General features: G+C 42.3%; 1 protein-coding gene across 8 annotated transcripts in view; it reads left to right on the top strand.

The window, feature by feature from the left end:
- Positions 1–6,894, top strand: part of LOC109557775 (GTPase IMAP family member 7-like) — a 36,569-nt gene extending 29,675 nt beyond the window's left edge. For 2 of the 8 annotated variants that reach the window (XM_019959289.2, XM_019959288.2), the window contains exons 2-3: positions 3,793–3,832; positions 4,570–6,894. In XM_019959289.2, coding sequence (XP_019814848.2) covers positions 4,607–5,500 — 894 coding nt within the window. In that variant the 5' untranslated portion in view covers positions 3,793–3,832; positions 4,570–4,606 and the 3' untranslated portion in view covers positions 5,501–6,894. The other 6 variants (XM_070788375.1, XM_019959287.2, XR_011566367.1 and 3 more) reach the window with 5 other exon arrangements.
- The last annotated feature ends 6,982 nt before the right edge of the window (positions 6,895–13,876 follow it).

Here is a 13,876-nt window from a genome sequence, read left to right as displayed (position 1 = left end):
TCATGGGAAATAGATGGGGAAACAGTGGAAACACTGTCAGACTTTATTTTTCTGGGCTCCAAAATCACTACAGATGGTGACTGCAGCCATGAAACTAAAAGACGCTTACTCCTTGGAAGGAAAGTTATGACCAACCTAGATAGCATATTCAAAAGCAGAGAGATTACTTTGCCAACAAATGTTCGTCTAGTCAAGGCTATGGTTTTTCCTGTGGTCATGTATGCATGTGAGAGTTGGATTGTGAAGAAGGCTAAGCGCCGAAGAATTGATGCTTTTGAACTGTGGTGTTGGAGAAGACTCTTGAGAGTCCCTTGGACTGCAAGGAGATCCACCCAGTCCATTCTGAAGGAGATCAGCCCTGGGATTTCTTTGGAAGGAATGATACTAAAGCTGAAACTCCAGTACTTTGGCCACCTCATGCGAAGATTTGACTCATTGGAAAAGACTCTGATGCTGGGAGGGATTGGGGGCAGGAGGAGAAGGGGATGACAGAGGATGAGATGGCTGGATGGCATCACTGACTCGATGGATGTGAGTCTCAGTGAACTCGAGGAGTTGGTGATGGATGGACAGGGAGGCCTGGCGTGCTGTGATTCATGGGGTTGCAAAGAGTCAGACATGACTGAGTGACTGATCTAATCTGACAGCTGTTGTTTAGTCACTAAGTTGTGTCTAACTCTTTATGACCCCATGGACTATAGTCTGCCTGCTTCTCTGTTCATGGGATTTCCCAGGCAAGAATACTGGAGTGGGTTGCTGATTTCTCCAGGGGATCTACCTGACCCAGTGATCGAACCCGGGTCTCCAGCATTGTAGGCAGATTCTTTACTGTTGAGCCACCAGGGAAGCTCATACTGCAGTATGTGTAAATCAACTAATGTTTTGGCAGGAAATGGGCATTTGAAGACTGCAGTCTGGCACTAAGGGTACTCATTTCTACTGGGCTTATCATTGTTTTGATGTCTTTCCAATGGGCTTCAAAACTATACAAACACACACACATACACATACACACAATGAAGAATAAGATTCCTGAAAATTCTTTGCAGATATTTTGGGGCAAGATTTCGGGAGACTTAAAGTACATCCCACTGGAGATGGACAGAGAAATGACTGCGTTATCAAGTCTCTTGGAACAATTTTTTGTGTGGTTCATTCATTACACAAAATACAATTAAGCCTGTTTGTTACATTTGCTTTTGATTTTTACTAGGATTTTAAATATAATTTTTGCTGTATGATTATGTAACTATTTATATGGTTTTAAGATCAAATCAATGAAATATAAGTATATCCAAACAAGTCTGATTCCCAGTTTCTGTCCCTGTCCTCTCCCTCCTCTTTTTCCCATACCCATATAAGTAACTTTTTTGTTTGTTTAGCTTTCAGATTATTCAGCCATTGTTTTTACAGATGAATGAAAAATATATGTATTACACATTTTATATATATATAGATCATATTCCTCCTGGTTAGAGAAATGCTAGTAAACTGTGCATTACTTTCTTCTTTGCTTTTTCTTCTTAATGCTATATCCTGGAGATGTCTCCATACTAGGATATAAAGATATACCTCATTTTTTCTACAGTTGACCGGTGCTTCACTGTGTGAATATACCTTAGTTAATTCAACTGGGTCCCTACCCTAATGATGCATGATAGGTTTTTGGTGTCCTGAGATTCAAATAGTGGCACAGTTAACAGACTTCTGTGGGCTTCCCAGGTGGCCCAATGGTAAAGAATCTGCCTGCCAATGCAGGAGATGCAGGAGACGTGGGTTCAACCCCTGGGTCATGAAGATCCCTTGGAAATGGCAACCCACTCCAGTATTCTTGCTGGGAAAATCCCAAGGACAGAGGAGCCTGGAAGGCTACAGTCCATAGGGTCACAAAGAGTTGAACATGACTGAGCACACACGTATGCATACACACACACAGAGCTTTCTGCGTAATTTTCTTCCATATTCTTTTTGGGTACTTTGGAATAAATCCTAAAATTGAGATTGATAATAAAAGGGTAAAGGCGTATGTAAATGCACATATACAAGACCTTGCTAAATTCTCCTCCAGTTGTTTTAGACTGTTCTTTTATTCCCAACAGCCATGCAGGAGAAGATCTCTTTCCCCTACATCTTTTATTTATTAAAAAAACATGTATTTATCTATTTGGCTGCATTGCATCTTAGTTGCAGCATGTGGGATCGTCCTTGCCTCGTGTGGGATCTTTCATTGTGACACACGGACTCTCCAGTTGTGGAGGGATTAGTTGCTCCATGGCATGTAGTATCTTAGTTCCCTGACCAGGGATTGAACCCACATCCCCTGCATTGCAAGGTGGATTCTTAACCACTGGGTCACCAGGGAGTCCTTCCGCTATACCTTTTATCAACAGATTATGCCAACTAATTTCTGGGTTTTTTCAAACCTGTAGGTGAGAAATTGTATCCTAGTGCAATATTAAATAATTAACTTTAGTTTTTCTATGTTTTGATATGTTTTTCTCTATTACGAGTGGATGTTGATATCTTTTTACATATTCAAAGGATATTTACATTTTTATTTGGACTGTTTATTCTTATCTCTTACTCCACTTTCTATCAAGTTGTTGGTCTTTTCTTTCTCTACTTTTAGATATTGTTTGTTTGCTAAAATATTTTTATTGAAATATAGTTGATTTATTATAATTATAGCCAAGCCATTCAGTTTTACACATACATGTGTCCATGCGTATGTGCATGCTCAGTCACTTCAGTCATATCCAACTCTCTGTGGCCCCATGAACTGTGACCCTCCCGTCTCCTCTGTCCATGGAATTCTCCAGGCAAGAATACTGGAGTTGGTCGCCATGCCTTCCTCAAGGTGATCTTCCTAACCCAGGGATCAAACTTACGTCTCCTGTGTCTCCTGCATTGCAGGCAGATTCTTTACTGCTAAGTCACTGGTGAAGCCCATATATATATGTATATAATATATATAATTATATATATATATATATATATATTCTGATTTTTTCCATTATAGGTTAATACAAGATATTGAATATAGTTCTTGTAGTTCAATACAAGATATTGAATATAGATATTCTTTGTATAAAAGTGAAATGACCCCTCTTTTACATAACCAGGAAAAAAATTTCCCCTAGTTTGACAGTTGTGTTTTAATTTGTGTATGGTGGCATTATTCTCCCACATTATGTTTCTGATTTTTATATAACCAAATTTAGGAGTCTCTTTCCTTGTGGCGGTTTAGTAGCTAAGTTGTCTGACTCTTTTGTGACCTCATGGACTGTAGTCCACAAGGCTCCTCTCTCCACTGGGTTTCCCAGGCAAGAATACTGAAGTGGGTTGCCATTTCCTTCTCCGGGGGATATTCCTGACCCAGGGATTGAACCCCAGGTCTCTTGCATTGCTGGCAGATTCTTCACCGACTGAATCACCAGGGAAGCCTGTCTCTTTCCTTACTCTATTTCAAATTTTAGAAATATTTTCCTGACCTCTAGGTTACAAAGATTTATCCATGTTTCTTCTATTATTTACACGGAATTTTCAACATTGGAAATTCTACCCTATTTGGAGTTTGAAAGGCATCAGGAAATGGATACAGTTTTATCTTTTTGTATATGATTGTCTCCATGTTGCTTATTAGTCTATCTTTCTTCCTCTTGATGTGAGATGCTACATTATTGAATATAAATGTTGCATAATGTAAATGAATTGAATATGAATAAATACAATGTGGTTAATTTGGCCTGTTTCCAAATTTTCTGTTTTTGCTTTGCTGTTCTCTCTATTCAGGGACCAACATCATACTGCTTTAATGATAGAAACTGTGATGGTAAGTCATAAGGGGCTTTCCCTCCCTGGCTCCCCATGCACACTTCATTCAGACTGACACCAGCTATAACAGGCCTGTTCAGCCATTGGTCAGGCATCCGAGTGGGTCCCTCCTCCCAAGCACGTGAGCAACTGGTAACCAGCGACCAGTTAACAACCTCCTTCTGCCACTGGTGAGGCCACTGAGAGTCCCTTCCCCCTCTCTATTGTATATAAAAGGACCCTAAATGCTGAGTGAGATGAGAGGGTTCTTAGAGACGCTAGACTGCCATCCCCTCGGTCTACTGGCCTTCTGATTAAAGTCATCATTCCTTGCCCCAACAACTCGTATCCGGATTTATTGGCCTGTTGTTCGGTGAGCAGAACAGCTTGGGCTTGGTAACAGACCTGACGCTCCTTTGTGGGGATACTGGAACTACTTTGCTGTTTTATCCACAGCAATTAAACTGTTTAATTTTTCTGTTTCTTTTGCAAACAATGTTGGTAATAGAATATTACAAATTTCAGGGAGGCTGCTGCTGCTGCTGCTAAGTCGCTTCAGTCGTGCCCGACTCTGTGTGACTCCATAGACGGCAACCCACCAGGCTCCCCCATCCCTGGGATTCTCCATGCAAGAGTACTGGAGTGGAATGCCATTGCCTTCTCCGTTCAGGGAGGCAAAGGAAGTTAAAAAAAGACTTGAGAATGGTTCCTATTTGCCTAAATTGACTCTCTTCCCCTCTCCTTCCTTTTCTTAAGGTGGAGTCTGGGTACCCCAGAGCCTCTTGATGTTAACATGGCTGCCACCCCTAACAACGCTCTGAGGATAGTGCTGGTAGGGAAGACCGGAAGTGGGAAAAGTGCGACTGCAAACACCATCCTCGGGTACAAAGTATTCGAGTCTAAGATTGCTGCCGGAGCTGTTACCAAAACTTGTCAGAAAGCGTCCCGGGAATGGAAGGGGAGAGAGCTTCTTGTTGTTGACACCCCAGGGCTCTTCGACACCAAGGACAGCCTGAACACCACCTGCAGGGAAATCAGCCGATGTGTCCTCGCCTCCTGTCCTGGGCCTCATGCCATCGTCTTGGTTCTGAGGTTGGGCCGCTACACACAGGAAGAGCAGCAAACCGTGGCGTTGATCAAGGCTTTGTTTGGGGAAGCAGCCATGGAGTATATGATCATCTTATTCACCCGCAAGGAGGAGCTGGAGGACCAGAGCCTGAGCGACTTTTTGGACAATTCGGATGTAAACCTACGAAGCCTCCTCCAGGAGTGTGGGGAGCGCTGCTGTGCCATCAGTAACAGCAAAAACACAAACCAGGCTGAGAAGGAAGCTCAGATACAGGAGCTGGTAGAGCTGATAGAGAACATGGTGCAGAACAACCAAGGGACTTACTTCTTTGATGCCATATACAAGAACACAGTGGAAAGACTGAGGAGGCGGGAAGAAGTCTTGAAGAAAATCTATGATGATCAATTAAAAGGAGATATCCAAAAAGTGGAAGTGAAGTATGCTCAGGCGTACAAGAATAGGATACAGGAAAAAGAGAGAAAAATTAAGTTACTAAAGATGGAATACGAAGAAAAACTAAGATGTGTTAGGGAGGAGGCCCAAAACAGTATCTTCAGAGATAAACATGATGGACCTATGAATTTTCTTTCAAGAATAAGTAATTGGTTTAAGAATTAACTATTTTCTCTCAGTTTACTATGGTTAGCAAAGCATCTTTCCAGCTCACTCCCTACCCTCTCCATGTTTGCCTCCCCACCAACAGACATCAGCCAGTTTAAGAAATTACAAAATTGCCAAGTTTGAGTGCTAGCTCATTACACATGGTAAAGACTCAAATGAAAGGAATTTCAAGGCTGAAATGCATCCTGCATTGAGCCTTACCACTGCCTGTGAAACACATTACACAGGCCCCTTGTGAACATTGTGTGACTGTCAGCAAAGCTTCCGGTCCCCCCCCCCAGCATCATTCTCTGGTTCATGAGAGATGAGATAATAAACGTTTGTTGTTTTTAGCCACTAAACTTTGTGGTAATTTGTTACACAGCAGTAGATAACTAGTACAAGATGTATGTTAATACATATATATAAAATATTTCTTTAAATACTGGCCACTTGCTTCTGGGGAAGGGAACTTTCAGTTTCTGAGAATCAGGGGTGGAAGGAAACTTACTTTTCACTATATACTCTTTGATCCATTTCAGCATATTGTTTATTCAACCAATGAACAAAGAGATAAATAATAACATTTGTAATATTCTCCAACAAACAATAATTCCAAAGGGCCATTTCAAAAACAATTGTCTTATTTGTCTTCACTTTCCTTTTCTAGGTGCTGGCTTAAAGTTCTTCTGCCTATAAATTCAGATAGCTCTGTGCCAGAATGTTCCATTTCCCCCTGCAGATCCACTGTCTTCCCTTTTTAGTCCTTTGGCCCTGCCAGGGGCCTGCATCCTGGGGTGCAATGTTCTCTGACTCTCTCAGACACCACCAGTGAGAAGGCCAACAGAGGATCTATGGGAGCCAGAGAATTATATGAGGACATTTGTCTTCTGGATGCCTCTCTGCTCAGTCCTATCTGACTAGCTGTCACCTTCAACCAAAGGTCCAGCCACAGGCACTGGGGGCTCTTAGATCTGACCAGTAGAATACACCTGTATAGGAGTCCTGTTGTACCTGTAGTGTGTCTAAAACAAAACTTTTGACTGTTTCCAGAGATCACAGCTTGATCCAAGAATGAATTTTAATTTTCAAAAATGCCCAATCTGGTGATTAGGGTAAATGGTAAAGTTGTAAGGGATAGTCATAAAATAGGATCCTTAAGTCTAAAGTCAATGCTTCTGGAAAGGTTTCAGTTGTGTTGTGAAATGTGGAAAGAGGCTTAGAATACGTGCCTTAGCTCAAAGGGGGGAGAATTTGAATGATGGCAATAATTTAACAAAACAAAACAAAGCTTTGTTAAAATAAAGTAATTGTTGAGAATGTATGCCTAGTTTCCTGTATGTTTCTTTTTTTTTTGATTTTTTTTTTTAATGTGGACCATTTTTAAAGTCTTTATTAAATTTGTTACAGTATTGCTTCTGTTTCATGTTTTGGCCTTTTGGCCAGGAGGTATGTGGAGTCTTAGCTCCCCAATCAGAGATCAAACCCACATCCCCTGCATTAGAAGGCAAAGTCCTAACCACTGGACCACCAGAGAAGTTCCTCTGGTATGTTTCTTAGCACAATGGTCTTGTTTGCAATAGGTCTGTCTAGATTTCTAGAAAAACATAAAGGAGTCAGATATTTAAAGGATAAAATTTGGGAAATAGTGAGAAAGTATTTTTTCTTATGGGATTAATAATGCTATTGGTTTCCTTGTTACCTAAAATTGTATAGTTTATTTTTAAAAATTATCTACTATCTGTATTTTCAAATTTATTGACATAAATTTATTCATTAAATTCTTCAAAAAATTTTAAATCTCCTTTGAATATATAGTTATAATCCTTTTATAATGTTTAGTATTTCCATTATACACTTTTTTTTATTTCAATTGAATCATACTGATTCATTCCAAAGAATCAGCTTAGTTTTTAAATTTTGATATGCTTATTTGTGCTGTCTTATAGTTCATTAATTTCTGTTCCTTTATTATTTCCTTTTTTTTTTTTTTTTTGAGTTCTTTGGTTTTATTCAGCTCTTCTTTTTTTAATTGGCTTCTTATATTTGAGTATACATACTTAAGATTATTAAGTTCCCTCTAAATACTGCTGTAGCTTAACCCAAAAGTTTTATTTCATTGTTATTCAGTTCTCCATGTAGTTGTATTCATTAAGGGAATTACAAACCACTCTGCTCTGATTTCTAATAAAACATGAATTCCCTCTACTCCATTTTCACTTATATCTTTGAAATTTCAGTGAGAAGTGTATCAATGAGCAGGAGATATAAAGGTAGTTTAAGGACATACACAGGGGGTGAAGGCGGGCAGGCACAAAATGGGGTGGGAGCCCTGGTTTATCCACACATGGCACTGACTTGGACTTCACACCTGTTCTAACTGGGTGGTCTTCCTTCAGCCTTCCCTGCAGGGCCAGGGCAGGGTGATGTGCAGAGAAGCAGAAAAGGGGGGGTGGGGTGAATCTCAAGTTTGCAATAGGTCTGAGAATCTCAAGTCTGAGATTCTCAGAACCCCCAGCAGGGCCCTACTCCCTAAAGAACTATCAGCTGCCTTTTCACATCACCGGTCCCTGTAACACAGGCCGGCTTCCTGCTGCTCTCTTCCCCTAGCCCCTGACTTCTGTTTCATGCATTTTGGGTCCCACACAAATCGCTGCTTTATTTTACCCTCTATGTCCTGTGCTGAGACTTTCCCCCCGACTAGGCTGAGATCTCCTCTTATAAACACCACTGCCCAGAGCTGAACACATAGCAGGTGTGCAGTGAATACTGGTGTGAAGGAATGAGATAAAATGGAACAAAATGGAAAGAGGAGGAAAGGGTGGGATGGACAGAGCCTGTCCAGTCCATGAGCAGAGGCAGGACTTTCCACGGACTCTTGCAGGGAGCCCCTTGCTCATGAGGACTCTGGTGCGGACACCATGCCCTCCATGTCCCTTATGAGATATAAACTTGCTGACAAAGAGTAGCCACGGGCAAAAAAAATTGTTAGAATTATGGGTCTTGAGCGTAGATCCTGTTCTTTGGGCTGCCCCCACTACACCCACACCCCATCCCTCCTTACAATCTAACAAGGACCCCTTCCCTGACAGACATCCCCCGGGCCTCCTCTTCTCTCACTGCTTCAGGTCCCTGGGGCTTCTTGAGCTGAGGTTTGAGTGATGCATTAAGGTCCCTTCTTGTCCTTAGCATCCAGGTTTTTCTGACCAAAGCCTCAGGACCTCCTGACCAGGCTCCCTCTGTCTTCCAGAGCCAGATCATCTAGAAGGGCTACACGAGGTGTGCCAAGAAGACACCAACAGTGGTTTCCACGCCCTTTCTCTTTGGGAACCAAGACACCAAAAGGGAGCTTGTGAGCTCTGGGTTTCCAGGGGTGAAGATTGGGAGATGAGGCATTGCCCTCGGGAATAGAATCTCACACAGGAGGATGAGAAGATAAGCCAGATGTTCTAGAGAGTTCACCCATGGCTTTTCCTGATCACAGATCAAGATATGGGTATTCTCATCACAGAGTGATAGCATGCAGTTTGCAATGCCATATCCCAAAAGCTAGTGCCTCTGCTCGACTCTTTGGGACCCTCAGACTCATCAGTTCTGGAATCTGTTGGGACCCAAAACCAGAACCGAAGGAAACAGTATTCTCATAGGGTTGGGTATTTCAGACTCCCTGATGTAGTGAGGCAAGGACATGGAGTCAAGAGTGTTAAAAAAGACATTGTGTGAACCTAAATGTCCATCAACAGGTGAATGGATAAATCTGTCAATTCCAACCAAGGGGTATGATCTGTGACATACAGAGGGAGTCTCTTGAGCAACAGACATGGGATAAAGCTGAGCTGCATAATCTTGATTTGGTAAGCGGTGATTAAAGAAGCAAAACAGGGACAAGAGGGAAATTACCATCTATCCACACAAACTCCTGTTTTTCTCTCACTTTCCCATTATTTTTCCTTACTCTGCCCACTCTGCTTCCCTTGTTCAGTAAAGATTTACTGAGAAGGGCCCTGCCCATCAGAACAAGACCCAGTTTCCCCTAAAGTCAGTCTCTCCCATTAGGAAGCTTCCATAAGCTCTTATCCTTATCCTTCAGAGGGCAGACAGAACAAAAACCACAATCAAAGAAAACTAATCAAACCGATCACATGGACCACAGCCTTGTCTAACTCAATGAAACTATGAGCCATGCAGTGTAGGGCCACCCAAGAAGGACAGGTCATGGTGGAGAGTTCTGACAAAACGTAATCCACTGGAGAAGGGAATGGCAAACCACATCAGGATTCTTGCTTTGAAAACCACAGGAACAGTATGAAAAGGCAAAATATATGACATTGAAAGATAAAATCTCCAGGTCTATAGATGCCTAATATGCTACTGGAGAAGAGTAGAGAAATAACTCCAGAAAGAATAAAGAGATGGAGCCAAAGTGAAAACAATGCCCGGTTGTGGATATGATTGGTAGTGGAAGTAAAATCCGATGCTGTAAAAAACAATATTGCATAGGAACTTGGAATGTTAGGCCCATGAATCAAAGCAAATTGGAAGTGGTCAAAAAGGAGATGGCATGAGTGAGCATCAACATGTTAGGAATCAACGAACTAAAATGGACTGGAATGGGTGAATTTAACTCAGATTACCATTATATCTACTACTGTGGGCAAGAATCCCTTAGAAGAAATGGAGTAGCCCTCATAGTCAACAAGAGTCTGAAATGCAGTATTTAGGTGCAATCTCAAAAATGACAGAATGATCTCTCTTCGTTTCCAAGGCAAACCATTCAATATCACAGTAATCCAAGAAAAGCTATGACCAACCTAGACAGTATATTAAAAAGCAGAGACATTACTTTGCCAACAAAAGTCCATCTAGTCAAAGCTATGGCTTTCCACTAGTCATGTATGGATGTGAGAGTTGGACTATAAAGAAAGCTGAGTGCTGATGCTTTTGAACCGTGGTGTTGGAGAAGATCTCTTGAGAGTCCCTTGGACTGCAAGGAGATCCAACCAGTCCATCCTAAAGGAAATCAATCCTGAATATTCATTGGAAGGACTGATGCTGAAGCTGAAACTCCAATACTTTGGCCACCTGATGTGAAGAACTGACTCATTTGAAAAGACCCTGATGCTGGGAAAGATTGAAGGTGGGAGGAAAAGGGGACGACAGAGGATGAGATGGTTGGATGGCATCACCGATGTGATGGACATGAGTTGGAGTAGGCTCCAGGAGTTGGTGATGGACAGGAAGGCCTGGCACGCTGCAGTCCATGGGGTTGCAAAGAGTCCAACACAACTGAACAACTGAACTGAACCAAAAGCTTACTCATTGGCATGGAATGTTATCATCTCCCGTCTGCTTTTTGCATTTGGAGATCCAAAGAAGACAAAGTCGAGCTCACCAGGTGTTCTCATAGCATCATCCCAACTCAGATAAGGCTCCTCCAATGCTTTCCCTAAATTCCAATGCTCAGGGGAGAGGAGAAACTATGAGTGGGGTCACTAGCTCTTTGGATTTGGCCAGATACATTGTAGGCAGTTATACCTATTTGATGAATGAGTGAATGAACAGTGTCTGGGACTCTTTCAGTTAATCATGGGAAGACAGAAGGTGGCAAGAGATGAAGAAAATGCCTATGGTAAGAACACATCTCATAATGCATGTTTGCCCCCAGGTATGAGCTCTGGGTAGTAGGGGGAAGGGCTCACTCAAGACTGAACAGAGAGAAGCCAAGAGGTGACTCGATGCTGGGGTGAAGCAGCAAGAGGCCTAGGGCTGGCACTTCACCTGGATCTTTACTCCTGCCCTGCTGTGAGATATTAAGTTCTTTGACTAACCTGCAGCTCTGTTCCCAAAGTAAAATGAATAAACAGAAAGGGATGTAGAGGGCATCAGATCGTGTATTAGAGGGAACATGATGCACCAGGTAGAAGGTGTTAGGGAACACGGATGGAGGTTATTAGGCAGCAGGTTTAAGAGAGAGGAGAGGAAGAGGGAGGGAGGGAGGGAGGGAAGGAAGGGAGATGGTCTCCTCTTATTTTTCTGATAGCCAACGAGGACAGTACTTACAGTATTGATCTCACTTGTGCAGAAGAGATTTAACACTTTGATTAAACAGCTTCCCAGGATTACAGAGCTGACAGAGAGTGGGGCTATGAACCAGGGGTGTGGTACCTCAGGCAGCCCTCATGGCCACGCCTATTGCCACACCACCACCCCCACCCCACCCCCAACTTTCTTTGGTAGAAGAATATCTGGGGGAAAAGGCAGAGGCTCCTTAAGTTGTCAAATAGGGACCAGTTCTGGATGACAGGTTTATTGGTTAATATTTTATGATGAAAGCTACCTGATGAGGTTGAAGGATAATTATCACTAACAGCCTTTTATTTGAAGAGGAAAATAATCTACCAAGAGCCTAGTGACTCTCTAAGGGGAAAAGGCAGCAAATCAGAACTTGAACCTATTTTTTATTTACCAAACTGGACATGGAACAACAGACTGGTTCCAAATGGGGAAAGGAGTACGTCAAGGCTGTATATTGTCACCCTGCTTATTTAACTTATATGCAGAGTACATCATGAGAAACGCTGGACTGGAAGAAGCACAAGCTGGAATTAAGATTTCCGGGAGAAATATCAATATCAGATATGCAGATGACACCACCCTGATGGCAGAAAGTGAAGAGGAACTAAAAGCCTCTTGATGAAAGTGAAAGAGGAGAGTGAAAAGGTTGGCTTAAAGCTCAACATTCAGAAAACGAAGATCATGGCATCTGGTCCCATCACTTCATGGGAAATAGATGGGGAAACAGTGGAAACAGTGTCAGACTTTATTTTTCTGGACTCCAAAATCACTGCAGATGGCGACTGCAGCCATGAAATTTAAAGACGCTTACTCCTTGGAAGGAAAGCTGTGACCAACCTAGCTAGCATATTCAAAAGCAGAGACATTACTTTGCCAACAAAGGTCCGTCTAGTCAAGGCTATGGTTTTTCCTGTGGTCATGTATGCATGTGAGAGTTGGACTGTGAAGAAGGCTGAGTGCCGAAGAATTGATGCTTTTGAACTGTGGTGTTGGAGAAGACTCTTGAGAGTCCCTTGGACTGCAAGGAGATCCACCCAGTCCATTCTGAAGGAGATCAGCCCTGGGATTTCTTTGGAAGGAATGATGCTAAAGCTGAAACTCCAGTAGTTTGGCCACCTCATGCAAAAAGTTGACTCATTGGAAAAGACTCTGATGCTTGGAGGGATTGGGGGCAGGAGGAGAAGGGGACGACAGAGGATGAGATGGCTGGATGGCGTCACTGACTCGTTGGCCGTGAGTCTGAGTGAACTCCGGGAGTTGGTGATGGACAGGGAGGCCTGGCATGCTGCGATTCATGGAGTCGCAAAGAGTCGGACACGACTGAATGACTGAACTGAACTGAACTGAACTGATAGGAAGAGTTTCCTTAAGGAGTTGTGGTTGTTTGGTTGCTCAGTCATGTCCGACTCTTTGCAACCCTATGGCTCCTCTCTCCATGGGATTTCCCAGGCAAGAATGCAGGAGTGGGTTGCCATTTCCTCCTCCAGGGGCTCCTCCCAACCCAGGAATCAAATCCACGTCTCCTGCACTGGCAGGCGGATTTTCTACCACTGAGTCACCAGACACAGGGTCAAAATATTATAACTTCTCAAAAGCTGTCTATTTAAGTGAATCTATAAATTCATACCAACTAGGTATGTCTTCTCTCACCTTTTCTTTTATCTCCTCTTTGTGAACATCTTTGATTGTGTGTTGATGAAGTTTATTTCATATTTTCGTGTCCTGCTGCCTGGATCAACTGTTATTTTACCCAAAGAGGTTCATCTTTGGCTTACTTCTGAGAGTTGTTTTTGGCCATGATCAGATTTCTGAGCAGATTTCAAACAATCCGTACCCTCTTATATAGTCTTGTACCATATTCAGTATTGTACAATGTACAATATTCATCTGCCTGGCTGGACAGAAGCCACTACTCATTCCAGTGAATACCATGTGGGTTGAATTCCCTAGAAGAGGAATACCTGTAAATTCGTGGGGAATCCAGAGCTAGACTATGATCTAAGACTCACTTTTTTTTAAAGCTTTTTTGAATTTATTTTTAAAAATTTTTATTGGAGTATAGTTGCTTTACAATGTTGTGTTGTTAGTTTCTGCTGTGCAGCAAAGTGAATCACTTGTATGTATGTTGTAGCCACGCATTCCGGGAAACAAACTCACTCAGAAGGACAATGCAGATAGTGGAGTGAAGTTTATTACACCGGTGGGTCCAAGGCAGAGTCTTCTCTTAGCCAAGGACCCTGACCAGTTTTTGTGAAAAGCTTATATACCCTAAGTGTATAAGGTTCCCTGAAACTAGTCTGAACAAAAGAAAAAGAAAGA

This window comes from Bos indicus, chromosome 4, assembly GCF_029378745.1.
Source record: "Bos indicus isolate NIAB-ARS_2022 breed Sahiwal x Tharparkar chromosome 4, NIAB-ARS_B.indTharparkar_mat_pri_1.0, whole genome shotgun sequence".
Lineage (NCBI taxonomy): Eukaryota > Metazoa > Chordata > Mammalia > Artiodactyla > Bovidae > Bos > Bos indicus.
The sequence above is the reverse complement of the archived record's forward strand: the minus strand, read 5'-3'. Positions and strand labels throughout refer to the sequence as shown.